This window comes from Biomphalaria glabrata, chromosome 5 (assembly GCF_947242115.1).
Source record: "Biomphalaria glabrata chromosome 5, xgBioGlab47.1, whole genome shotgun sequence".
NCBI classification, from domain to species: domain Eukaryota; kingdom Metazoa; phylum Mollusca; class Gastropoda; family Planorbidae; genus Biomphalaria; species Biomphalaria glabrata.
The window spans coordinates 23322084-23347616 of record NC_074715.1 but is presented as its reverse complement, the minus strand read 5'-3'; the positions used below and the strand labels follow the sequence as shown (position 1 = coordinate 23347616).

Sequence of the window (25533 nt, the reverse complement as noted above, 5' to 3'; positions counted from 1 at the left end):
GTGTTCACTTTATATGCCATTTCGCTGATGGGCCTTTCCTAATATAGATCTACATCTATATAGAACTCTAGAGCTAGATTCTAGATCTAATTTAACATATCACTGACCTATGTAGAATTACCAAAGCGTCAACATTAGAATCTAGATCGTAACAACAAACAATAGTTTAACATAAAGTATTCTATTTATATATATAGATTCCAAATCTAGATCTATAGGATAATTTCGTAATTCGTATATCTATATAAAATTATTAATAAAATAATTTCAAATACAGCACTAAGTAGCTCAACATTAATTGATGGCGCAAAATAAACAAAGAACATAATGTTTTTTTTGTAAAATTGTATGTATGTCAGGATGGCCGAGTGGTCTAAGGCGCCAGACTCAAGGATAGATGAATCCTTCCCATGAATCATGGGATTGAGTGTTCTGGTCCACGAATGTGGGCGTGGGTTCAAATCCCACTTCTGACAATTTTTTTTTCTTTTTAGAATTAATATTAATTTAATACTTGTTATTAAAAATTTTCAATATTGATAATTTTTTATATGGCTTCAATTTAGTCGTGAAATTGAGTCGTACGTTATTAAAATTATATGTGTCTAGCGTTATCAGACACCAGCATACCCAAAAGAAGGACAAAAAAGAGGACATAGCTTTACAAAGGAGGACAGAACAATGAAAACTTTAAAAACTGAACTTACTTTTATTTCATTGAACATAAAGTAAATCATAGGCAGTAATGCAAATCATATTGCTAAGCAGAAAGCATATCTCCAAGTATGACATTTTCTTCTAAATTGTACATCTTATTTTGTGAGAAGAATTCCTCTCGTGGCATTTTTGTTCTCTCTTTTGTCCACTGTGTAGGCCTATTTATCACACAAGAAGTCTTAGTTGTTTTAATATAGTGCCCATGTCTCAGAGCCATATCTTATCTTATCTTATCTTATATAATACAGACGTTACTTCAAAAAAGAAGATGATTACGTCCTACGCGTCATGCATTTAGTCATGCATATTAACCAATGACTTAAATTCTGCCAAGTCACTGGTTTTCCTGGCTAGCTCAGGCAACCCATTCCATGCTCTAATAGCACTAGGGAAGAAGGAGTATTTGTACAAATTTGTCCTAGCATATGGGATGAGGAATGTGCCTTTATCTTTGTGTCTTTCAGAGTATTTTATTAAATTTTGTTTTTGTATTTGAAGATTATGGTTCAGTGTTTTATGTATTAGTGGTAGACATTGATTTTTGTAGGCAGGCGGAGCGATTTGTTCTTCCAGGTCACAACTGGGGCTGCGCAGCCACGGGAAATACTGTATTCCTCATTAATCTTAGGACTCGAAGACAAGCCTTATTATTTATCACACATTTTGAAGAACTGTAACAAGTTTTATAACAACAGCTTCATTTGTAACATCTTTTTCATTTAGGTCACGTGCCTGTAGACATGACAGTCAATCATCCAATGAAGTTTCTTTTAATGTATTCACAGACACACAGCGAAAGCATTGGGATTCTTCGAAGGGCGCCGTCCATTTGTCCAAATATTCAAAGCATTTTTGGCATATAGATTGAGTGTGTGTTTGCATTCGTCTTCGTAGCCTCCTTCACACAGTTTGCTTTCACCTTCAAAGTAGGCTACATGTTCGTATCATGTTATGGTGTTTAGCGTTGACTACATGACGTTCTAAATCAGTTGCTGCCCTTGTTTGCAACTAATACGTATTATAAAAAAAAAAAACACAATTCGATTAAAAGAATATATGCCTTTGAGGTAACCAAAAGCCGGACATTTTCACACTTAAGGCAAATAGAGGACACGATCCCAAAAAAGAGGACATGGCCTCCTTTTGCCGGACGTCTGGTAACCTCCGCAAAATATGCAATGAACTAAAAACCTTCCTGTGTCTATATTTAGATATCTATATCTAAATCAGTGATTCCCAGAGTGGTCTACATAGATCCCCGGGGGTCTACGAAGACTTTCAAGGGGTCTACGAAAGTGAAAAAACAAATTGGGGTCTATGAGATGTCCACGGGGGTCTATGTTAATAGACTTCATATAAGCAGGTCGTGACTTTAATTTTTACATCCCATTAATGCAATTCTTCACACTAGATATAATGTGTACCTAAGTTAATCATTTGAATATTTATCCTGCTATTCAAACGAAAAATTGTTGTATTTACTTTCAATACTTATTAAAATAACTTAATTTTGTCTACATGTAAATTATGTTTAACAAAAAGAAATGTAGACTGTACAGCGTTGATTATTTAAAATTGTTCATTCTTTCCTTGTCAATCAAGCGGTTGCCGATTGCCTTTTTTATGACGATATGAAACTAATTACGCTGGAGGATCATCTGCGACAATGTCACCCTGATAAAAAAATATAGATTTGGAAAACGTATGAACATTCAAAGATAAAGTTCAGAATACACCCACAAAATCTCTATTCAACATCCTATAGAGAAGATGGTGGTTTGTGAGTCTTACAATATCTGTTTACTTATAGCAAAATAGGGGTGTGTGGTAGTGAGTCCACCCCACTCTAATGGGTACCTGACTTATGTTAGTAAAAGTAAAGGCGGTTGGTCGTTGTTATGCCCACATGACACCCTGCTCGTTATCTGTTGGCCAAAGAAACAGATGACCATAACATCATCACAATGTCTGAAAGGGTAAATTTACTTATTTCTGGCAAAATGCGGAAAACACCATAGGTAAAACATTGATTTTTACCAGCCGTTGTAGTTTTAAAAACTGTTTTACACAAACTCACATCTGATATTATTAAAAGAATTTCGTTAAGCAACAATACAGTTCAAGTTTGCTTCGGTAGCACGAGTTTTCAAATTAAAAGCTTCATATGTATGCCTAATTCTTTGCAAACAACATAGGCTATATAAGTTTGGGCTCAGCAGCGTCACAGGTTCTGACAGGATGTAGTGATGTGTGCTGCAAACTGCATAAGAATCGCGGCTCCTTATTTTTCCTCAGGGTTGACCCACAAAACCTTTCTCATGTTTGAGTTGCAAGGCTGGAGAGTTTTGAATTCAGTTTTACTTCAGCTAGGCAGGTAGCCAGCCAAGACTAATGAGCCCTTCCTGCTCGAAGCTTACTGGTTGAGGCGACAGTTACTCGCCTTCGCTTTTTCTCTCGATAGTGATAACATCTTCGCGCGGACTCAATATTTGAGCAACACATGAAACATCAAGAAATACGCGAGAAACTGGTCTTTGCGAATACTTTTGCAATGATACTTAAGGTCAGTGTGTTTGGAGATTGCTATTTTAATTGCTTTTGAATTTTTTAATTTATCAATAAAAAAGAGAGATCTCTAAAATCTCTAATATGTATAATATGTAGCTTTAAATTACTTTTACACTTTTCAACTCTTTACAGATAGAAATTAGGAAGCGTTTTGGCTGAGTGGTAAAGTGCTTGGCTTCTGAACCGGGGGTATCGAGTTTGAATCCTGTTTTAATTTCGGGATCTTTTGGACGCCTCTGAGGTAACCCAGCTCTAATGGGTACCTGGCATTAGTTGGGGAAAAGTAAAGGCGGTTTGTCGTTGTGCTGGCCACAACACACCCTCGATAATCGTAGTCCACAGAAACAGATGACCTTAACATCATCTGCCCTATAGACCACAAGGTCTGAGAGTGGAACTTTACTTTTTGTACAGATAGAAAGAAGTTTTTTTAAAAAATGTTGAATTTGCAAAAATTTGAAAGTTAAGCAGGGATCTACAGAAAACCAGAAAACATGGCAAGGGGTCCACGAGACAAAAAAGTTTGGGAACCACTGATCTAAATCAACAAATAAGTTAGATTCACATAGCGCAATTTCTCACTTAAAATATCCTTATGGTATAAACCGATGTTTCAGCTCCATCCAAGCGCCAATAGCAAGAATATGCTTCATTGACACCAGACTAGAAATTACGTTTCGACATTTCACCAAAAGGCAGAAACAATGGTCCTCTAACATATGTAGTCTAACAAGAACAAGTAAGCCTAGATCTAGATATAAACATTCCTGATAGTAGAGACTTATTGCTAGACTAGTAGACATAGAGCTAGAGACTTATTGCTAGACTAGTAGACATAGAGCTAGAGACTTATTGCTAGACTAGTAGACATAGAGCTAGAGACTTATTGCTAGACTAGTAGACATAGAGCTAGATCTAAACATTCGTGATAGTAGAGACTTATTGCTAGACTAGTAGACATAGAGCTAGAGACTTATTGCTAGACTAGTAGACATAGAGCTAGAGACTTATTGCTAGACTAGTAGACATAGAGCTAGAGACTTATTGCTAGACTAGTAGACATAGAGCTAGAGACTTATTGCTAGACTAGTAGACATAGAGCTAGAGACTTATTGCTAGACTAGTAGACATAGAGCTAGAGACTTATTGCTAGACTAGTAGACATAGATCTAGAGACTTATTGCTAGACTAGTAGACATAGAGCTAGAGACTTATTGCTAGACTAGTAGACATAGATCTAGAGACTTATTGCTAGACTAGTAGACATAGAGCTAGATCTAAACATTCGTGATAGTAGAGACTTATTGCTAGACTAGTAGACATAGAGCTAGAGACTTATTGCTAGACTAGTAGACATAGAGCTAGAGACTTATTGCTAGACTAGTAGACATAGAGCTAGAGACTTATTGCTAGACTAGTAGACATAGAGCTAGATCTAAACATTCGTGATAGTAGAGACTTATTGCTAGACTAGTAGACATAGAGCTAGAGACTTCTGCTGTTTGAGATTTGATCCATGTTTCGCAATTATTTCATTCCAAAAATTATTTTGAGTCCTCCCGAGGTCCCCATCAATCCGAGGCGGCTACCCAGTTTGTCTATAAATAATTAGTATGTATTATTAAGATAAGTAAATAAGTTTGTACAAACATTGGACATTTCTCTATGAAACTTCGCCAGACACTCCTCACTACATAGTGTGACCCAAACCCAAAATGGTATCAACAATCGTTGTTTTAATCTAGACTTCTTATTAATAAGAAAATAATTACGTCCTCTTTATCTAGTCGTGCATGTTAATTAGACTATACTCTTCTAAGTCATTGTTTGTTTGTTTTTTGTCTGATTCATGCCACCCGCTCCATGTTCTAATGACACTAAAAAAAAGAAGGAGCACTTGTGGCAACGAATGTATCTGAGTATTTTATAAGGTTGCATCTTGGATTTATAAATTAAGGATAGGAATAAATATTTTATGCATTAATGCTACTTCACTTTCTGCCCTGAAGTGTTACTAAGTTTAAGAAAAGTTTATTTTATGAAATAAGAAGCTATTGACCAGAAACCAATTACGCAGAGCTCATCAAGATTTATTCTTTTATATTCCTGGGCATAATGCAAAGAAAGACCATCAATGCACTGTGTACCTATGAGAAAAATAAAAGACTCCAGTGACTCAGCCAGTTGCTGAATATGTAGATACATTTTTATTGATTTTCCATGTGGAAGTTGAACAATTAACTACTTCAAAAATATGGTAATATAGCCTAGTAGTTTTACGGCTTTGATTTCCTGACATGTGTCATCAAATACATTATAACCCTGGATAGATGTTACATCATCTTTTTTAGTATGTCCTCCAATGAGTGTTCAGAAATAAAAAGAAAATATCTTGTTTTGCAGTAAAATGAACTTCTGAACTATTTAAATAGGACTAAATCTTGGAAATGAAATGAAAAACTATTTAACACTATTTTGGTATATATTTTTGGTTATAAAAATCAATTTATTGTTAACAATGTATACCAAGACATGACTTCATACATCAATAAAACAATCGCTCTGAAAACATAAGTGAATTTGACCAATAAGAATATGTACATCTTTTTATTAATTGTACAATCATTCTGCAAACAGAAAGTAGCCTTGAGGCATTAAAACCTTTTCATGATTAAGAAAATGGCAGAGGACTGGTAAAAATCTGAATCATTTAATATTTTGTTTTAATTGAAATATGCAGAAGCTAAATTGTAATTACAATTGAAATTATAAGTCAATATATTTGGTGGAGTTAAATGTATCATGTACTCAAATTTAGGTTTTAAGTATCTAAACAAGTCTTTGCATTATCAAAATACATTCTTGTTGTTTTTTTTTGCATGCCATAAACAATTTGCTAATTAGTTGAAATGTGAAAAGGTTAGTTGACAAGCTCTCTACAGATTTAATCCTTTTCTGGCTACTAGTGTCCTTGCTGTCATTAAGTGGAGCGATATAAAATCTGTTTGGCTTGAGGGGGGGGGGATTAAACATGAGTCTAAACAATAAATAAATATATATATAAATATATATAAAAATGCATCAGAACATGGTGTTGTCAATGACCATTTGTATAAGCTGCTGTTTCATTGTGTCATGTGATGCACTTGTCAAAGTTTCTGAACAGATTATATTGCACATCATAATCGTTAGGATAAATTACAAATGCTTATTAAATGTTTCATGTAAACAAAAAAAATAAAAGAACCTGATAATAAATGCTGGCGAGAAAAAAAAAAGTGGCATTTTTGAAGTCTAATTGTTTTTCTTTAGTGAGAAAAAAAACAACAAAACAACAATTTTCTCATGTGAAACATGAACAAAGTTCATTTGAAACTAATAATATACTGCCGCTTAGCAAATGAATTAATCAAATATTAACATATCTTGCAAATTTGATAATTAAATGGACTAATAAAAAAAAGGGGGGTGGGGTGCATCTAGAGTCTACAGCAACGGTCACATGTTCAGCAAATTAAATTACATCATTCACAAACAAAAAAAAGTTATACAATGTCATAGTGAGGTTCACATTACTATAAGCTGACTATTTTAACATTCAACAAAACTTTAAAAAGAAAAAAGGAACACCTGATATGATCAAATACCCGTACAGTTAAGGACTGAGGGAGAAGACTGAAAATGCATCAGAAATGTAAATTATATGCAAGCATATTTCAAAATAAATCTTACAGAAAAATGGGAGTGAGAGGCTTAAAATTTATACACTTGATAAAAATCTTTAAAAATAATGCCATTTTTCTTTTTTTTTAAACTGAGACATACCCTAATTTCAACAAAAAAAAACAAACAAAAAAAACCAACACGACTTTCTACTTTAAACGACAAAGAATTTAAATATTGCAATGTTAATTAAATTCAAATCAATAAAAAAATACCCAATTGTTTCTAAAATATTTTTGGGGTCAATCATATATATATATATATATATATATATATATATATATATATATATATATATATATATATATATATATATATATATATATATATATATATATATATATATATATATATATATATATAAACAATAATCTTTAAGTTTTCCTGAAATTGTTTGCTGGAAGCTAAAACTATTCAACTTTCTTGCATAATGGACACAACTAATGACATCACAGTGGTACTGGCAACAATCTGTACATACAGATTGTTAGACAAACATTAAATTAATACATCTAGATTCTTTGATTATCAGTCTAATTAAACATTCTCCATACATCTAAATACAGCTAATACAACTTGAATCTAACATATCTTTCATACACCTAGATCCTGTTAATAATATCACTGTAATCATTCCTTCATCTTCCATTTACAGCACATTAAATCTACCCTTCTGACACTATTTACCTTTTTTTTGTTTTTACATATTCAAAGTAGTGTGCACATTATATATACATATATTCATCACCTTTTTTAAAACATACAAAAAATGGAAGACATTTAAATAAGTTTCCATTATTTATAGAACCCATCAACCACAGTCTTCGTTATAAACAATGCTCCTGTTTAAGTTCTTAAACATAAACATTCCCACAGCCACCTCATTACTCATACAGTACCATACAAACCATGTACCCACACATACAACATACAAAAAAACAAACAGTCAAGCACACAATAGTATTAATATGAAGAATGAACAATAATATTTGTTTTTCTTTGGGGTAAGTCAAGTTATCACATTGCACTGTGCGGAGCCCCCTAATGAAAAAGATCTTCCATTAAGGCATCTCCGTTAGGATAAAGAGGTAGAGCAAAGCAGTCAGCAGATTGCTGTGGGAATTTTTAGCACATACTAAAAAAAAGTCAAGGAGAATATTCAGTGATTGAGTATTTACAGTCTTTTCAAAGCAATGCTAAAGAAAGCTTTACACAGACACATATAAATGTCAACAATTAGAGCAGGGTAAATTATTATCATTAGGATAAAACCAATTTTTGCTTCACAACTCTTAAGACATATTTGGCAATAAAAACAAAGAGTCAAAGAGCCTTTTCCATAACAAGACAAGAACAATTATATATATATATATATATTATATATATACACACACACATACATACAGATATATACATATATGTATGTATATATATGTATACTTATATACATAGATATGTGTATACATATATATATACACACACACACATACAGATATAACATATACATATATGTATATATATATATATAATATAGTCATTGAAGTATGCTTGATAGACTTTGGGTACATATGTGAAAATTCCCACTAGCAAAGCTTGAACTGTTAAAAAGTAAAACAACACAAATTCCCACCCGCCCCATTCAATATACAGGTTGTGAAAATGTACAATGTCAAATATTTATAAATGTACATACATTTACAAATACAATCTCTTTACAAAAAATAATTTATACATACTATTACTACTGAAACAAACTCTAAATTACAACAAATCTAACAACTAAACAAGACAATTGATTCAGAATTCAATGTGAAATTGAGATAACAAAACTAATCAAAAAACAAATTTGACACCTAAATTACAATCATGAATCAGCATGTTTTCTTTTTTTTTATTTTGTAGTTGACAAAGTTCAAAGAAGCTGAAACACTTAGCATGTGCAAGGCACTTTGTGGTTTATATTATGCAGGGATGTGATCTCATGAAAATATTTTTTTTTTTCTTAAAATTTTTGATTTACAAAAATCAACCTTAAGTGTACTTCATTATCAGGAGACAAAGAAAAGACTTGGTACGTCTACTATGTTGACCACTTCAATGATCACTTCTTTTTTTCACTTAGAATTGCAACTACTTAAAATTATAAGCATCATGCACCGGTAATGCCAGAGTCTAAGGCTACTGCTGAACAGAAGCAGTGTGTTGTCCAGAAACATAGGCTTTCTGGCTCATTTCAAAATGATAACAATAACTCTCTGCACACACATAATATACATCAATCTCAACACATTTGGCACAACAGTTTCATTTACATTTGCTGGACTGTACTAAAAACTATAGATAAAAGTGAATCTCATTTTAAAGACATTTCTGAATAATACAGAAATTTGTTTTGCATTATCAAAACCATTGTTTATGATACTTAATTGCTCTATACTGTAAGTATTTTAATTCAACATTTGTATTTTTGTTCTTTCACTGAATGAAAATTAACAACACAACACTTTGTAAGTAATGGTTCACTTACAATTTTGATCTAACATTGTAATGAAAAGACTTTTGCTCATTACAAAACTCTGTTTGCAATGTGAGATTAACTGCTTCTTGTTTGAATAGACCTTAGATGTTAAGTTACACAAGTAATTATTCTAGAGCCCATAATCCGGAAACATGACCTGGCAGACGTTCAGTTGTTAGATCTTAGTTATTAGCTTTGAAACAATAAAAATAACATCTGGTAGCGAATGACAACAAATTTTTTCAGTCTATCAGACTTGACTACAGTCATGATCTGAGCTATCATCCTCTCTGTTACCCCTACTGGACTGATTCTGTCGGTTGCCAGAAGATTTTCCTGACTGACTACTATTTCCTCGACTACTCCTACGGTGGTGTCTCTGAGGTGTGGACGGTTGAAGCCGATTGGAACAGGAGCCTGGGTTATTACAGTGGTGGCGTTCACAAACAGAGGAAGTGTCTTTATGTGAACTGTGTTTATGCCAACTTGTATCTGAATCTGAACTGCCACTGCTGATGTTGTCACTCTCCCTTGTCTTCCGCCTCTTACTTTTATAAGTATGTTCTTGGTTGACACATCCTGAAAGAAATGGCTAGCTTTCTTAGAATGTCTATAGTTTAAGTTTTTTTGTTTTTTTTTTTTTTTGTTAAAAAAATTCACTCATGACTAAAAGTGTAAAACTATTAATAACTTTTGACTTCTTCAACTAACAGAAGAGACTCATTTCATATCAAAGACCAAAATACAGATCACTCATTTCATATCACAGACCAAGATACAGATCAAAGTTACAGATAAAAAAAACAAACACAAAAAACATTCCTCCATATTTCTTATATTCAAATCTCTTTGAAACCACACCAGCAGAATTTTCTTCAATACTTCTAGTAATTTACTTCTATTTGAACTCAAATAGTTATTACCTTTCAAAGAATTTCACAATATGAACAAGTATTTATAGTAGTTTGTTATAAATAAACAAATACCCTACCTGGTATTGGAGTATGAACTTCCACCTTGACAGTAGCAGTGGCTTTAACTCTTGTAAAGTGGGATGGTGGGGGAGGAGGCGGGGAATCGGGTGGGGAAGAATTCTGTGAAAGCAAAACAGTAATTGATGATTATGTTTCTAGTTAAACAGTAGGTAGACATTAAATTGAAAAGAGACCTATATAAATATATTATATATTTGGAGAATAAAGTTTAGTTTTTCACTCACATATCTATTGTTATGTACAGTTACAAGGCTACTCTGTCCACTGCTATGTCCATTGTTTGGTCTGCACGGAATCTGGTGAGTATGGTGCGATGTGTCATGACAGGTGCCAGGCAGCGTTGTGGTCTCAACAACAACTTCAGGCTGGACAATGATCTCATGTGAAGAGTACTGGGTTGGCTCCTCCGAAATGGTAGACAAGGAAATGTCAGAGTTCACTCTTGGATAAATTCTTCGTGTACTACGTCGAGAATGTCCAGAATATCTGTGTGCTTTGGGAGATGGCTCAGGTGTGGGCGAAGCCAGACAGTCAGCATTATCTTTAGGAATAACCTGATTAAAAAAGAAAAAGGGTTGTAGACTCAGAGCAAAGACTTTACTGTTCACATTTGTTCATGTGTTTGTACCAATAAAATTATCTTACCATAACTTATCTTATAAATCCATAAAAAAACATTTTAACAATAAAAAAAAAGTACCTCTCCCTGGGGTCCTAGAATACTGAGAATGACAGGCAAAAGCATCAAGCCATTGAGCAGCCCAATTAGAACAAGGGCACCTAAGACATTAAAGAAATATCTGAAACAAGAAAGTATTAACTGTTAACATTTGATAAGATTAGATTAAGAAAGACATTATTTAGTGTCCTATCTTATATAATACAGATGTTACTTCAAAAAACAAGATAATTATGTCCTAAGCGTCATGCACTTAAATCATACATATTAACCAATGACCTAAATTCTGCCAAGTCACTGGTTTTCCTGGCTAGCTAGGTAACCACCCACTCCATGCTCTAATAGCACTAGGGAAGAAGGAGCATTTGTACCAATATGTCCTAGCATATGGAACAAGGAATGTACCTTTATCTTTGTGTCTTTCTGAGTATTTTATTAATTTTTTTTTTATTTGAAGATTATGGTTCAGTGCTTTATGTACAATTGCTACTTTACTTTTAAGTCTTCTATCCTGAAGACTTTCTAAATTATTTAGTGATTTTACTAAAGGTGTTACTCTAGTCAAATGTGAATATTCGTTTGTTATGAATCTCACTGCTCTATTTTGTGTGTTTTTATCTATACAGATCAAGACTCTTGAGGTCTTTGCTATTATTACCCAATTTCCTAAATATGTTTTTTTTGTTTTTAAATTAAGTTTTCTATTCTAACTGATCTACCAAGGCCAACCCAAAGAAACAGACTAGGCGTCAATAGGCTACAGTAATACAGTTGTAGCTTTAAATAATGGACCTCATTCACCAATCGTAAACAAACAACATTTAGCCACGTGATAATATTGATAAAACAACGAAAATTACGTATCACGTGACAGCCTTTATGGATTGCGTAATTTGAATAGAAGATATAGAGAACCACGTGGCAAAATATTGCTGCAAAAGTTCAAATACTAAAGTAAATATAGATCTTGATCGATTACGTTCATTCCAGTGTTACTATCCCCAACCCCTTTTTTGGTTTTTATTAACTAAGCATTCAATATATTCATTGTTTCGCTTCTTTCTGAAAGCCTAGAACTAAATTATATAAAAATTAGATCTACTTTCGATTTTTTTCTTTGGTCAACTAAGTTTTTAAATAAATGTTTGCAAAGGAGCGCTTTTAGATCTTTATTTTTCTTTTTTTTTTTAGATCTATATTTTTTAAAAACAATGTTTGTAGGCCAATATCAAGACTCACATATTTTGTAATAGATCTTTACATCTTTTGTGGAGTCCCTATCTCTTTATTAAGGCGATACCGATGGCCATAGTTAGTCACGATATGATAGTCCCATGGCAATGGGCGGTCGCATGGTGGCAGTCTGCATTGTCTTAAATCCGGTCCCAGTATATATCCAAAGTTGCTTAACGTACGAGACATCTCGCTCACTCTTTCAGTCCTTGGGCTAGATCTATTTTCTTTTCGCCAAGCGCAAGATGCATTTCTTCCTAACTCTCGACATTTGTGGGCCACACATCACGTGATCTGAACTATGCCAGCGCATGCAGCCATGTTGAATGGAGATGTAAACAGTCATGCGCGAATATTTATTTAGAGGGAAACCCTAACAAGATTTGGGAGGAAACTAGTAGATCTAAACTCTAAACCCCACCATCGCCCCTGTTCACAGCGATTGAAACGAGTTTATTTATTTCTGAAGTCTAATTTCAATTTGAGATTAAAATATATAGGCTAGGTCTCGAATCTAGATTTTCAAATTTGTGTCTACAATCTAGACCTAGAATATTCTAGATTTACCTTCAATGCTTCATCTAGGTAATCAAGCTCTAGACTTTTTTTTTTAAACTGTATTTGCTCTTATACATCTAGAATATAATCTAGATCATTTTACTAATGATAAACGACGTATATTTAGATCTAGATTAGATCCATATATAATATTAATTATATATGTCTAATAATTATGTAACTTTACATAGGTACTTTGATTTTCCGGTTGTGCTAGATTTTTTTTGATTTCCGGAACTGGTAGTCTACCGGCGTCAGTATATAAACCTAGGACAATGGGCATTGTGTTCCATTCTGATATTGTTTTCAAAATACATGCTCAAAAGGATAATCAAAGCTTTTTTATCGCGCAAGGACAGGATATTCATTAATTCTTTAGATCTACATCGCCATAAATTCTATTGTTTTCATGGAGATCCATCGTGTTGAGCATGCGGGTAAGTTGACCACCAAATTCTTTTTTATTAAGCTCATACTATCTTTAAATTTAGTTATTTGGGTTAGTTTAATATTAAATCTAATTAGTTTAATAAAGTTTATTGCAATAAGTGCCCCTCTTTAGTGGCAAATGCCAACGGACTGGGCTAGGTCTAATTTTTTAAAGTGAAACAAGCCGCCATTACTAGACAGGAAGTGATAGATCCTATGTTTATCAATGGCTGCATCCTTTTTGTATTTCACATTCCCTTTTGAAATCCATCACAATCCTTCATTTTCTTTTATCATCTATAATTTAAAACTTCATAAATAATATCTTTATAATGATATTTACATACTATTTAAGTTTTGAAAGGATTAAAAAAAAATAATAATAAAATTTGTCGCGATAATGGCCGATAATTAAAAAATAATTATAAATAAATCTAAATCTAGATCTAGTTGCATTATCGTAATTGTTTTCCACAATCTATCTAGATCTATGAATTTCAATTAAATTATTTGACTTTTAATAAATAATACTAAGTAAATCTAGTGATTATAGTCAAATCTAGAGTAGATTAATAAAAAGTCAATAGTATTCATTTCTAGATCTAGATCTAGTTCAATTCAATGAGAGATCACTGATCAATAAAATCTAAATTCTAGATAAGATTTCTTGGCTAGATACTTATACAGAGACATAACATAGATTTTTATACAGGATCAAGTCCTGAAAATATTCTTTTAAAATTAAAGTTGTTTATGCTGATATGGTGTTAAATGAAGCTTCAGTCATGACTAAGAGCTTTAAATATTAAATATTTTTTTTCTCCACAGAGAACGTCATTGGCAATGCCGGCGATGGGCATAACTAAAGGAGGCTGCGGTGTGACATGATTGTCATATACACTAATGTGACAGCAACAGACAGGGATGTTATAAATACTTTTACATATTCTGACACCATCATTGGGCGCAAGCAAAAAAATTCATATTGGAAAATTATTTTCGACCTGGTGACGTATTACATTTACTTACTGTCACCACAGATCTATAACAAAAAAGTTTTGTGTTAACTTCAATCTCAGGTTTCAAAATAATAAAAGGAACAACACAATTAAATTCATGCATTTGTGTTGAAAATTTTATTTATATAGCTCTGAAAGTTAAAAAAAAATATAGCCTATTAACGGAAAAAAAAAGTACTTTTTCTGTCATTTTTTTTTACATGAGGTGTCTCATCATGAAGTGTAAAATATTTTCTTGGACTTCGATCTATAATTTAAAAGTAAAATAAGTATCAACAGATAATCAAGCATCTCTGTTTAAAATTGTTTTCAATTATCTCTTAAGGTGTAAAAGTTAGACTCTTCTAAATGTGAAAAAGTACTTCTTGTCGATTGTTTCTTTTTTTACAAGTAACCTCACTTTAAAAACAAATAAGAACGTTATGTTACAGTCTACCACTTGTTTGAAATAAAAACAAATATCAGGACATAATTGTGTATTTCTGGTGAAAATTACATGCAAATAACTCAAATAGTAAATAAGTTACAGCATTTTTAATGTGAAATTTTCTTTTTTCGGTCACAATTTTAAAGAAAAAATATAAGCAAAATTTTCGACACTAAAATTGCTATAATTTTTGTTCTAATCAACTTAGAAACATAAATGAGGTATCAATAAACTCGGTTCCAAAAGCTCTAACTAACTATATTAGTTTCATTACAATATATTGAGTCTGAAATTTTTATCAAAGTACCTACACTTTACAATATCAAACAAATCTCATAAGAACAAAACAGCAAGTTAAAAAAACAACTCGAGTAAATAATATCAGGCCAACGTTAAGCATGTGTTATAAAAAGACCACACTTCACACAGGATCAATAGGCTCAAAGTATGTAGGTAGGCTTACACTATTGTAAACAAAGACAAAGAATAACCTGAAGTGTGAACTGGCCCAGTCCTTTGAACACACGAACTCTCCAATAGTTTCTAATAGCAGACGATAAACATGGAAGAGCAGAATCCAATGTAAATAACGCAAACGGAGAGAGGCGACCTTTTTCTTTTTCCATACAACTTAATAAAAATTCATCAAACTAAAAGATTTTGTTTAAACTGCATTTAGCAGTGTTTTTTAAAGAGCCATCACCATTACATCAAATCCGCTAATCAGCCCCAGCAATAATTTTCTATAACAAAATGAAATCTTTAGGGATCTAGAGTGTGTGTGTGTGGTAGAGGCAGCAACCTAGCATTACTTCATTTTGTGGTAAGTCAAAACATTTTTTGTTTCACCTCTAAGCACTGAAGATAGTCAGTGAAAATTGTGCTACAGTAAGAGAAAAATATCACAAAGCCTTTTTTTCACTCATTTTTCTAAAATAATATCAAATCTGGTAAAATTTGATTATATATTATAGTATCCCCTAATAACTTTGATAAGCACATTGAAGTTACATTTTCTATTCCATTTAAATACATCCTCCAGGACTGCCACACTTGTGCTATATGGATGCACCACTTTTAGAATAGTTCATTGAATGATAGATATGTAGGTATGGAGTCATCAAATTACTATTTTGATGACTTTTAAAACAAACTACTTTCTGTAATGTAATGAGATGGCTAATTCTGCACAAAATATTGATGTTAATGAATCTACTTGACAAATAAATTTATGAAATTACTATTTTGATTATAAATGATAAATGTTAAGAGTTAGTGCTGTGAGTGGAGTTAATTAAGCTACTTTGATATACTGGTACAGAATATATGTTATGACCTGTGAAAAATGCCTGTACAATGTGATGAAAGTTGAGAGGTGATTTACCATTTTTTTTAATAATGAGTTAACATGTAATGACATTAAAATGGAAAAAGTCAAGGCTGCTGGCACCTTGTCAACATCATTTCCTGTTAAAACAGATTAATTTCACATCCCCACTTTTATAGAATATGAACATTTATTACAAATATTTTATAATTTAAGTAAGAAGACATCCAATGTAAAACAAAATGCACTTTTAAATCCTTATAATAAGAACAAGATTTTTTTGCACATTGGCTTTGGTAGCTTAAGTTTCTACAAAGTAAATAATTCAGGGGAGAAAATTTTAATTTTCATTCTAGTACTTTAAATTTTGATAACTTTCTAAGTTTGAGAAAACTATAAATAGATTAAACAAGCTGATATTAGTCTATTGATTCAAGCGTAATGTAAAGTCTACTACTATGAATTTATTATTAAGTGAATTATATTGTGTCTTATTTCATGAAGTACATTGTGTAATCTTTTGTTTTATGATTTGAACTTGAAAAATTAAAATATTCTATTTGCAAAAGAAGAGTTCCATTGGTTATTCACTGATATTAGAATGCCATGCATACAATTGGATATTGGGTCATCAGATTTAATTTTTGAGAATACAGAGACATATTCACCACCCATATCCATTGTATCTGTAACATATTTTTAAAGGAAACACAGAACAGAACAAAATGTCTGACTTACTTGACAATAAAATCAAACTCAGTGCCAACAAGCATCAGGATGCCCAGGAAAGTAGAGATAGCTCCATGAACTACTGGTGTGAATGTGTGCTCCAAGGCCATAGCCATTCTGCGATTCCTGCTTCCAATGGCTGTGATAAAACCCTGCAAAAAAAAAACATTGGAAGGTTAACTAGAAGTGGAATCAAACCATTTAAATAAAAGAAATGTGCCTTCAATTTATAACAGAAACATTTTTTAAAAAGGAAAATATTATTTAAAAAAAAAAAAAAGATAAATGCTTAAAGAAGATGTTTTAAAAATGACATGCTACTGTATACAATACAATAATGACTTATAGAGTGAATTTAGAAAATGAATACTAACCACAGCCAAGTGTAAAGTAAATTCCACTCCAATGCCCACAGAGACTATCAAGATGACTGCTGGGACTGCACTGAGTTTGATACCAGCAAGTCCCATAAAGCCAAACAATTCAACAATCATCATACCCAACACAATCACCTGGAAAGACAGATTCCAAACATCAAATCATTCAAATGTGAAGCATACAACAGGACTTAGCAATACATTAATATGTTTTACAATCTACATTTTACTAAGCACTAAATAACTACAATTTACCAGTGATAGGCACTTTTTAATACAGTGCTTAATTAATAATGTAGAAATGATAGATGATGATGATGATCTTACCACAATAGCAGCTATCCATGGATTCATCAAAACAACAGTGAGTACCACAAAAGTAACAACCAACACACAAATCAAAGATAACATGAGGTAGAAACGTAGATTGATATACTGCTCATAAAAAGTGAAGGGAACTCCACTGGGGAAATTTGGAAGCCCTTTACTAGAGAAATCATCACACATTTTTCGGATTTCCTGAAGAAAAAATGAATACATTTTTAGAACATTCATTCATAAATAAATGCTGGAGTATTAAAAACAAAAAAAAAAAAGCATGTAAGTCTAATAAAGAATACTCACAGTGATCACTTCAATAACTTCCTCTGTAGATGACAAGTTGGTTAAATAAAAAGGCAACTGAGTGAATTCAAGCAGCTGTGACTTATAAACTGCAGAAAAAACAAAACAAACATGGTCACTAAATTGTTACTATACAAACTTATGCTATCTCAAAAAAAATTAATAAACATTGTGATTAAAACAAAAGAAAAAAAAAGTATGACCAAAAAAAAGGAAGTAATACTAAGAGTAAAAATGACTGACCCTCTAAGTTCCCATCTGTTGGATCATGCTGCCAACCTTTTGGTAGTGGATGAAAGTTTGCCATGGAGTAAGTGTATGCCATCACATCATTGGTTGTCCAAGCACTCAGGTAATTATAAAAGCCTGATGGATTAATAATGCCCTTATCATCTACCAAACGGTTCTTGGTTGCCTAATTGTGGGGAAAAAAACAACAAAAAATTAGTTTATAATATATAATGTTAGACTGATATGCAACCTATTTAAAAAATGTAAAGGCTATATCTAGACTATTACTTAAGTTTAAGTTACAGGGGAAAGCTTAGAAATAAAAAAGCAGAAGCTAGATTCAGCCATTTAAAAATAGTTTGGTCAGTGACAGTGATACATATAATGGCAGAGTTGCACAATTTAAATAATTGGAATAAATCAAGTTGATCATTGTGGAAAGGAGTTGTTTTAAATTGTCAAAAAGTGTGTGTGTGTGTGTGTGGGGGGTTTAGGGAGCTAATAATTTTTTCCCCTGTAGTCTTTGGAAATAACTTTGTCCACCAGGCAGTTGAAATAAAATTGAATACTTCAGTTACCAGGTACTGATGAACAAATGAGGGATGGTCAGTGATAAAACTGGTTTTGTTACTATTCAGGCTTTTAAAACTATTTTTGATATTTTTTTAAGGGTTGAAGCAAGCCCCTTGAAGCTGTGACAAATGTCCAGAACACTTTCAAGCTTAAACTGGTTAATATTTGTACATTTAAATTTGTCAAATGATAGAACTCTACATTATTTAATATTTAAGATAAATACCTATAGGAAGTTATATTATGTATATTAGACTACCAGTTAGTCTAGGTTAAGTATATATTAGCCTTTTTATATTTGTACATCTATATGAAACAGAAGAGCTTAGAAAGTCTCTTTCAGTCAAAGTAATGTCAGCTGTACTTGCACACTATTAACTTCTATAATAAACCTGTCCTAAGCTTTTACAATCACTGGCACAACAGAGCACCAGAGGGTGTGTGAGTGTGTGTGTTTATGTGCAGTGGGGAATGATGTCATGATGTTCACCTGTAAGGTGAGTCATCCACCTCCCTCTCCCCATCTCTGCTTCACACTTGGGTGGTCTGCACTTGCTATAATCTGTGTCAGAACACCTCTACACCAGTAATAACTTAACCAAGCACCAGCTGATGCTACAGTTAACATTGTTTAGATATCAACACTATCTTAATTGCAAATTTGACCTACTGAAAGCAAAATCAAAATAATTGAATCATAAAATTACATCATTACTTAAAGACAATAAAAAAAAATTACCAGATTTTTATTATATGGGTTATTAACATCCCCAGTTTGAATTAAGAGTTTATATGCCAGAATGGCATCTTCGGATGCATTGGGTAACCAACTATCATTAGAGAAGCGATTGTTATCTTTGTCTTTATCAAAGGCATTTTGCAAGTCTGTAAGCATAAAATTAAAAATATTTTTATATACAAAATATAGTTTAAATTAATGGTTTACAGAATTAATTTCAAGAAAATGTTTACCATTACAAGGACAATTAATAATAAAACAATGTCACATGGATGTAAAAATGATTGACCTAAGAGCCACTGCCGAAATAGTTCCAACCAAAATGGAGTCAGTGTGTTATCCTCTCTTTTGATAATTTTTTTCACCTTTGAGAAAGCATTGTGGTAATCATACAATAATTGCTGGTTATTGGCATAGTCAAAATCACCCTGTGGTCAGAAATAAAAAAAAACAACATATTATTGGAGAGTTGGATTAGGAATGATCTTACATAATCCTACTATACCTAATTCTAATTTTCCCACATCTCTATTAAATAACATCTTTTTATTTTTGGGTACCAGTATCAAGTAAATTCTCTACTTTTGCAAACAAAAAATAACAACATTTTGACTTGATGGCCATGCACCATGTTTATACTACATAAAAGTAAGATTAGTGTTATCTGTACAACTTAAACCATTAGCTGACAAACAGTTTTTTTCCCCCATTTTAATCCCCTAAAAATAGCTTTAAATAATGATGTTACCTTTGTGATCATATTAATACTGTAGAAACCAAAATATTTGGATTGAGCTTCCAGAAATTGAAACTCAGCTGTTTCCCTCGGAACAATGTCAGTTAGGTCCAGACCATCCTTCACCTGAGCTGTGCCCCAGGCACCCAATATCAGAAACACTAAGAAAGCAGCTAAGACAGTCACCTGAAATTTGTTTTTGAAGAAAACTTTTCAGTCAACATTGTACATAGTGAACCTTGTACTTTGAAAATCTACAAAGACGAAATTAATAAATAAAGTTGGCTGCTGAAATGCATGTTTTTATAGAGAAATTACTAGATTTTAGATTGAGTGTTAACATAATTAAGATTTTAAATGAAAAATATAAAACAAAATAGTTATAATGCATATTGATTCAGTTGAACTTGTGTGATTAACAAATTGGAAAGTGTACATAAAACTTAATTAATTGCTTTAAAATATTTTTTTTCCAAATAGTATTTAGGATAAAATGTTATTGTTTTATGTTGCTGTTTTTTCTCATTAAAAAAAATTAATTGAATTTTAACATTAACAAGGCTATTGCTTTTGTTATAAGCTGCTTTTATATCTATGATAACTTATGGTTATCTTCACCCTGTATTGACAGCTATTAAAATAATAGATAGAAGCTTCTATTTAAAATTTGGTGTTAAAGTTTAAAAAAAAAAGTTTACTTTACCTTGACAAAGGTACGCTGGAGAAAAGGAGCATAGACTTTAGCAGCAAGACAAGTGAGGGTCCAAGTGAGACACTCCTTCTGTGCCTTGACACATCTGTCTTTACATGATATGCCATTGTCAGATGTCAGACACTGACGTGATGATGTTGTTGATGGACAAGCTGGAGTACAATTTAAGCAAAATTAGTTTAAAGTGAAATGCTTTAACAAAACATTGCATTTCATTATCTATATACCAGCATATGTGAAATGTACACTGTAAATTTGAGAATATTTTATTTAGAATTAAATGCCAATAACTGTAAATTATGCCATCAGTCTTAATAATCAGCCATTGGACTGAAAAATCAATCTCTTTTTTTATTGAATAAAATGCCTTACTAGACCCAAGAGGAGACTCTAGGCGTCTTGTAAATATTCCATCATTAGGGGCCAATGTTGTAACAGCTCCTGAAGATTCAGACCTTGTGACAGTGTCATAGCAAGGAGGCTGTGTTCCACCAGAGGCTGTGTAAGGAGGAGGTGGACTGGGCTCTCTCTGAAGGTCTGTTAGCTCACGATGTTGGCTAAGTGTGTCCAAATCCTCACACTGTGGCTGTAGCTCAATGACATCATTAGACCCAGCAGAACTGAAAATAAGTCATTTTCTCCCCTTTGAATACTATAACTTAAAAATCTTGTAAGTTCATCAAACAATGGTTTAATTTATTCAAATAAAAACAATTTAAACCCTAACCCTACTAACTATTGTGTTTATTTGAAAAAAGTCTATACAAAATGATGCTATACATTACCTTTGAAAACAACAAAAGACATCAATTCTTTTATCTTCCCTTCTGACCAGGTCCAAGCTGACTATGGCAGGGTACACTAGAAGTACTGATCCCAAATTGAACAGTACTAAGATACCAGCCTGAACACAAAAGACAATGAAATGAACATCAGAAAGCAAAGTAATGTTTACCAATGACAATAGAACACTTTTAATGTTTACCTACTAAATGTATCAATAATTAGAGTATGAGTATACTGTTAATAATGGCAGCTAAAACTGATGCATTTAATTGTTAAGGTGTTAGTAGAAAATGCTTTTAGTTAAGTAATAATGACCTGAATAAATGAACTAGGGTTTGATATAAATGGACAATTGCTTATACAGTACCAGTAATAGGAATAGTGGATTGAAAAAAACAACACAATGCCTTAGAAGTAACTGATGATTGTTTGACATAAATGTACAATGGATTGCAAAAGTAAATATTAGTACCAGGTATGACATTCATTATGCTTTATTACATAGCAACCAATAGTGAACTAAAGTTAACTAAAGACTTTTACCTGTAAGGTGAAAGCTCTCAAGGCGGGAATAGGAATGATGGCAGCAGTAAAAAAAGCCAACATGTTGCTGAAAGAAGTTAACAACACAGTCACACCAGATCGCTTCAGCACCTCTCCCGTCAATTCCTGTAATAAATGCAACATGCATCATCAGGGACAAAGGCTTTTCATTAGTCCATATTAAATACATTTCAATTGTCCAAACATTTGACTAGTCCAAGGTGATAATACAAGCCCTTCAACAAATCTCACATTAGTTCAATCCATCAATTTATTTGTTTGTTCCAAATTAGCTTTTGCTCAAATGATGTGTATCTTGGTATGCATGCAATTTCTGTATGAAACTTTATGTGACAATACATTACGGTACCTGGTACCAGTATTAATTTTAAATGTACATTCATTAATCTGTTAATAGCTACATAATATGAGTGTTTTAACTCTAGGTACCAGTATTCGACAGCACAAACTTCTGCTATCAAACTTATGACTGTCAACTCCAAGCTATTCTATGAAAAATTGATAAAGATGATGATAACCATTAGCTCTAATCTCTAATGGTTCCAAGAACTGAATAGGTCATGTCAAAAAATCTGCCATCTTAACACCACTGGTATTGACCACTAAGCTAACAGACATAAAAATCTACAAGCGTTCACATTTTATCATTCAATTCGCTTCTATATCTATGCACTGAAGAAAAAAAAAAGATAAGCCAACAACCCAAGAAGTTATGACTTACTCTTCAAATATTGAAGAATTTTAGTCTAGAGCAGCCCATAGATCCATATTAAATTTTATTCATTTACGCATTGCAAGTCCAAATGTCCAACTTAACATAGATGGATATGCATTTGAATAAATCTAGTGTCCTAAAATAAACGACGGAAGTATGGCTGATCTATATAAGTATACTAGATCTAAATCCTTTCGATCTTTTCTCATGTCAACATTGTAAACATGGCCTAGATCCATAAATACTATAGCTTTAATAGAGTCGGACAACTTTATTTTTTTTTAGGGTCTTAAGTTTGTTTTAGGGCTACAATACATACACTACGGTCTAGGTTAGTACCCAAGGAACATTCCTGCCAAGTTTTATCAAGATTGGTCAAGCGGTTTTGATTTCTATTCGTCACATACATACATACATACATACATACATACGCCTTACTTTATACTTTATAGTATAGATAACCACTGCTTTTTTTTGTGACGGTACGCACCGGTACGGAGTACCGGCACCTTTTTCAATGTGGGGAAAAATTATTACTTATCTTGTATTATTATTTATTATTAAGTTTTTAGTTAAAAGTTAGGCAGTCCATCACTGAGTTACGGCACCTTCTTTTTTTTACAAAAAAAAAAAAAAAAAAAAAACACTGCATATAACTATATAAGTTCACATTTAAGGAGCATATGAGCGACACTAGCTAGATCTATAGACATAGATCTAGTTTTACAAACATCTACTGGACAGGTCATCATCATGTGACTAAAACAGATAAGACAGGAATTGTGAAAGCTATCTTTTTTTTTTTTGTTTTAAATACATTTTTACGTTTCAGTCAAATAAAAAAAAAGTGACGGTTAAAAGCATTAAACTGTGACCCCCCTCCCCTCCCTCATGACAACCCAACTTACCTGCATTTGCCCCCCCCCCCCCCCCATCTACCTTACTCTTCCCCACCTCGTCAGGCTGAAGAATGGACCACCCAAAACGAAACTATTTGGATAAAAACGTCAAGCAAGGGGAAGCAAACAAAAGGTGCCAGGGCCTAGCCGGAAGGGGTGGGTAGTCTATTGTGGTAAACGATCAAGTTTAGACTAGGCTAGGTAGTGTGTGATGATAGTCCATCTAGCTATTGTGTTGAACACGACAAGTTTAGACTAGGCTAGGTAGTGTGTGATGATAGTCCATCTAGCTATTGTGTTGAACAGGACAAGTTTAGACTAGGCTAGTTAGTGTGTGAAGATAGTCCATCTAGCTATTGTGTTGAACAGGCTATTTATTTGTGAAGATAGTCCATCTAGCTATTGTGTTGAACAGGACAAGTTTAGAATAGGCTAGTTAGTGTGTGAAGATAGTCCATCTAGCTATTGTGTTGAACAGGCTATTTATTTGTGAAGATAGTCCATCTAGCTATTGTGTTGAACAGGACAAGTTTAGACTAGGCTAGTTAGTGTGTGAAGATAGTCCATCTAGCTATTGTGTTGAACAGGACAGGTTTAGACTAGGCTAGTTAGTGTGTGATGATAGTCCATCTAGCTATTGTGTTAATTAAACAGGACAAGTTTAGAGGAAACACACAGGCGTCAAAAAATAAAGAATAAGCTATAATACATTATAGAGGTCGTATTTGGATGAAACACTTTCCCTTACATTCAAACAACAAACATGCGTATTTGTATATGTAGGCCTAATAGTCTAAAGACATCCTGTACGCTGAGCTAGAAGAGGGAGCCAGACCCAAGGGCCTCCCAAGACTAACTTACAGAGATGTCTGCAAGCGAGACATGAGAGCCATGGGCATCGACCAAAGTATGTGGGAGGAGAAAGCCCAAGACCGGACAGCATGGAGACAGAGTGTACGTGCTGGTACGAACTTTGCTGAATGCAAAAGAAATGAAGCTGCATCGGTCAAGAGAAAGAAAAAGAAAGCTGCCCTGTCAGTGAGCCCTAGGTCAGATGAATATAAATGCTCGAACTGTGGCAAACTCAGCCGATCCAGAATTGGCTTGATCATCCACTACAGATTCTACCCCGTCTCAAGACGTAACCAAAGCCAGTGACCCAGAAAAGAAGACCGAAGATAGAAAGCCAGTCAAAACCTCACAGGGAAAAATGGCAAAGAATCATGTAACAAGTTTAATTAGAGATTGCAGATCAGATCTTGTGGTGGATCTCATGGAAAATACAATTGCCCAGCATTTGGACAGACATGCAGAAGATGTAAAAAGAGAAATCATTTCGCTGCAAAATGTCGTTCGAAACACTTCAAAGCTGTTGATTCACTGGAAGATGAAAGTCAGTCAAGCCAAGTAAATGAGTTGTGGTTTGAGGCAATTGGTACTGACAACAATATCAAAGTTTGGATGGTTGATGTCAATATTATGGGAAAAATAGTCAAAATGAAGATTGACACAGGAGCACAAGCTAATGTGATATCAGAGTCAACGTGGAACAATTTAGAAACTGATACTCGGTTAAAGAATTCAAATACTACCCTACGAGCATTGGGGGATGAAGCATTAGAACTGAAGGGAGTTGCATCGGTCACATTTAAAGT

The 25533-nt window shown here is 33.1% G+C and overlaps 1 protein-coding gene and 1 non-coding gene across 2 annotated transcripts in view; one reads left to right on the top strand and one right to left on the bottom strand.

Annotated features, from left to right (window-relative positions):
• Positions 1–354: 354 nt before the first annotated feature.
• Positions 355–476, top strand: Trnal-caa (transfer RNA leucine (anticodon CAA)). Its single transcript has 2 exons — positions 355–392; positions 431–476. It is a non-coding gene; the product is annotated as a tRNA-Leu (tRNA).
• Positions 477–5463: 4987 nt separating this feature from the next.
• LOC106065455 (protein patched homolog 1-like) overlaps positions 5464–25533 on the bottom strand; it is a 44153-nt gene continuing 24083 nt past the window's right edge. Inside the window, exons 13-28 of the mRNA XM_056030742.1 lie at positions 22244–22369; positions 21700–21818; positions 21287–21534; positions 20906–21066; positions 20215–20388; positions 19756–19894; positions 19467–19612; positions 18167–18338; positions 17924–18012; positions 17627–17818; positions 17297–17434; positions 16932–17074; positions 11222–11321; positions 10746–11075; positions 10518–10620; positions 5464–10105 (exon numbers count right to left, since the gene is read on the bottom strand). Coding sequence (XP_055886717.1) covers positions 9777–10105; positions 10518–10620; positions 10746–11075; positions 11222–11321; positions 16932–17074; positions 17297–17434; positions 17627–17818; positions 17924–18012; positions 18167–18338; positions 19467–19612; positions 19756–19894; positions 20215–20388; positions 20906–21066; positions 21287–21534; positions 21700–21818; positions 22244–22369 — 2709 coding nt within the window. The 3' untranslated portion in view covers positions 5464–9776. The remainder of the gene's footprint in view (positions 10106–10517; positions 10621–10745; positions 11076–11221; positions 11322–16931; positions 17075–17296; positions 17435–17626; positions 17819–17923; positions 18013–18166; positions 18339–19466; positions 19613–19755; positions 19895–20214; positions 20389–20905; positions 21067–21286; positions 21535–21699; positions 21819–22243; positions 22370–25533) is intronic.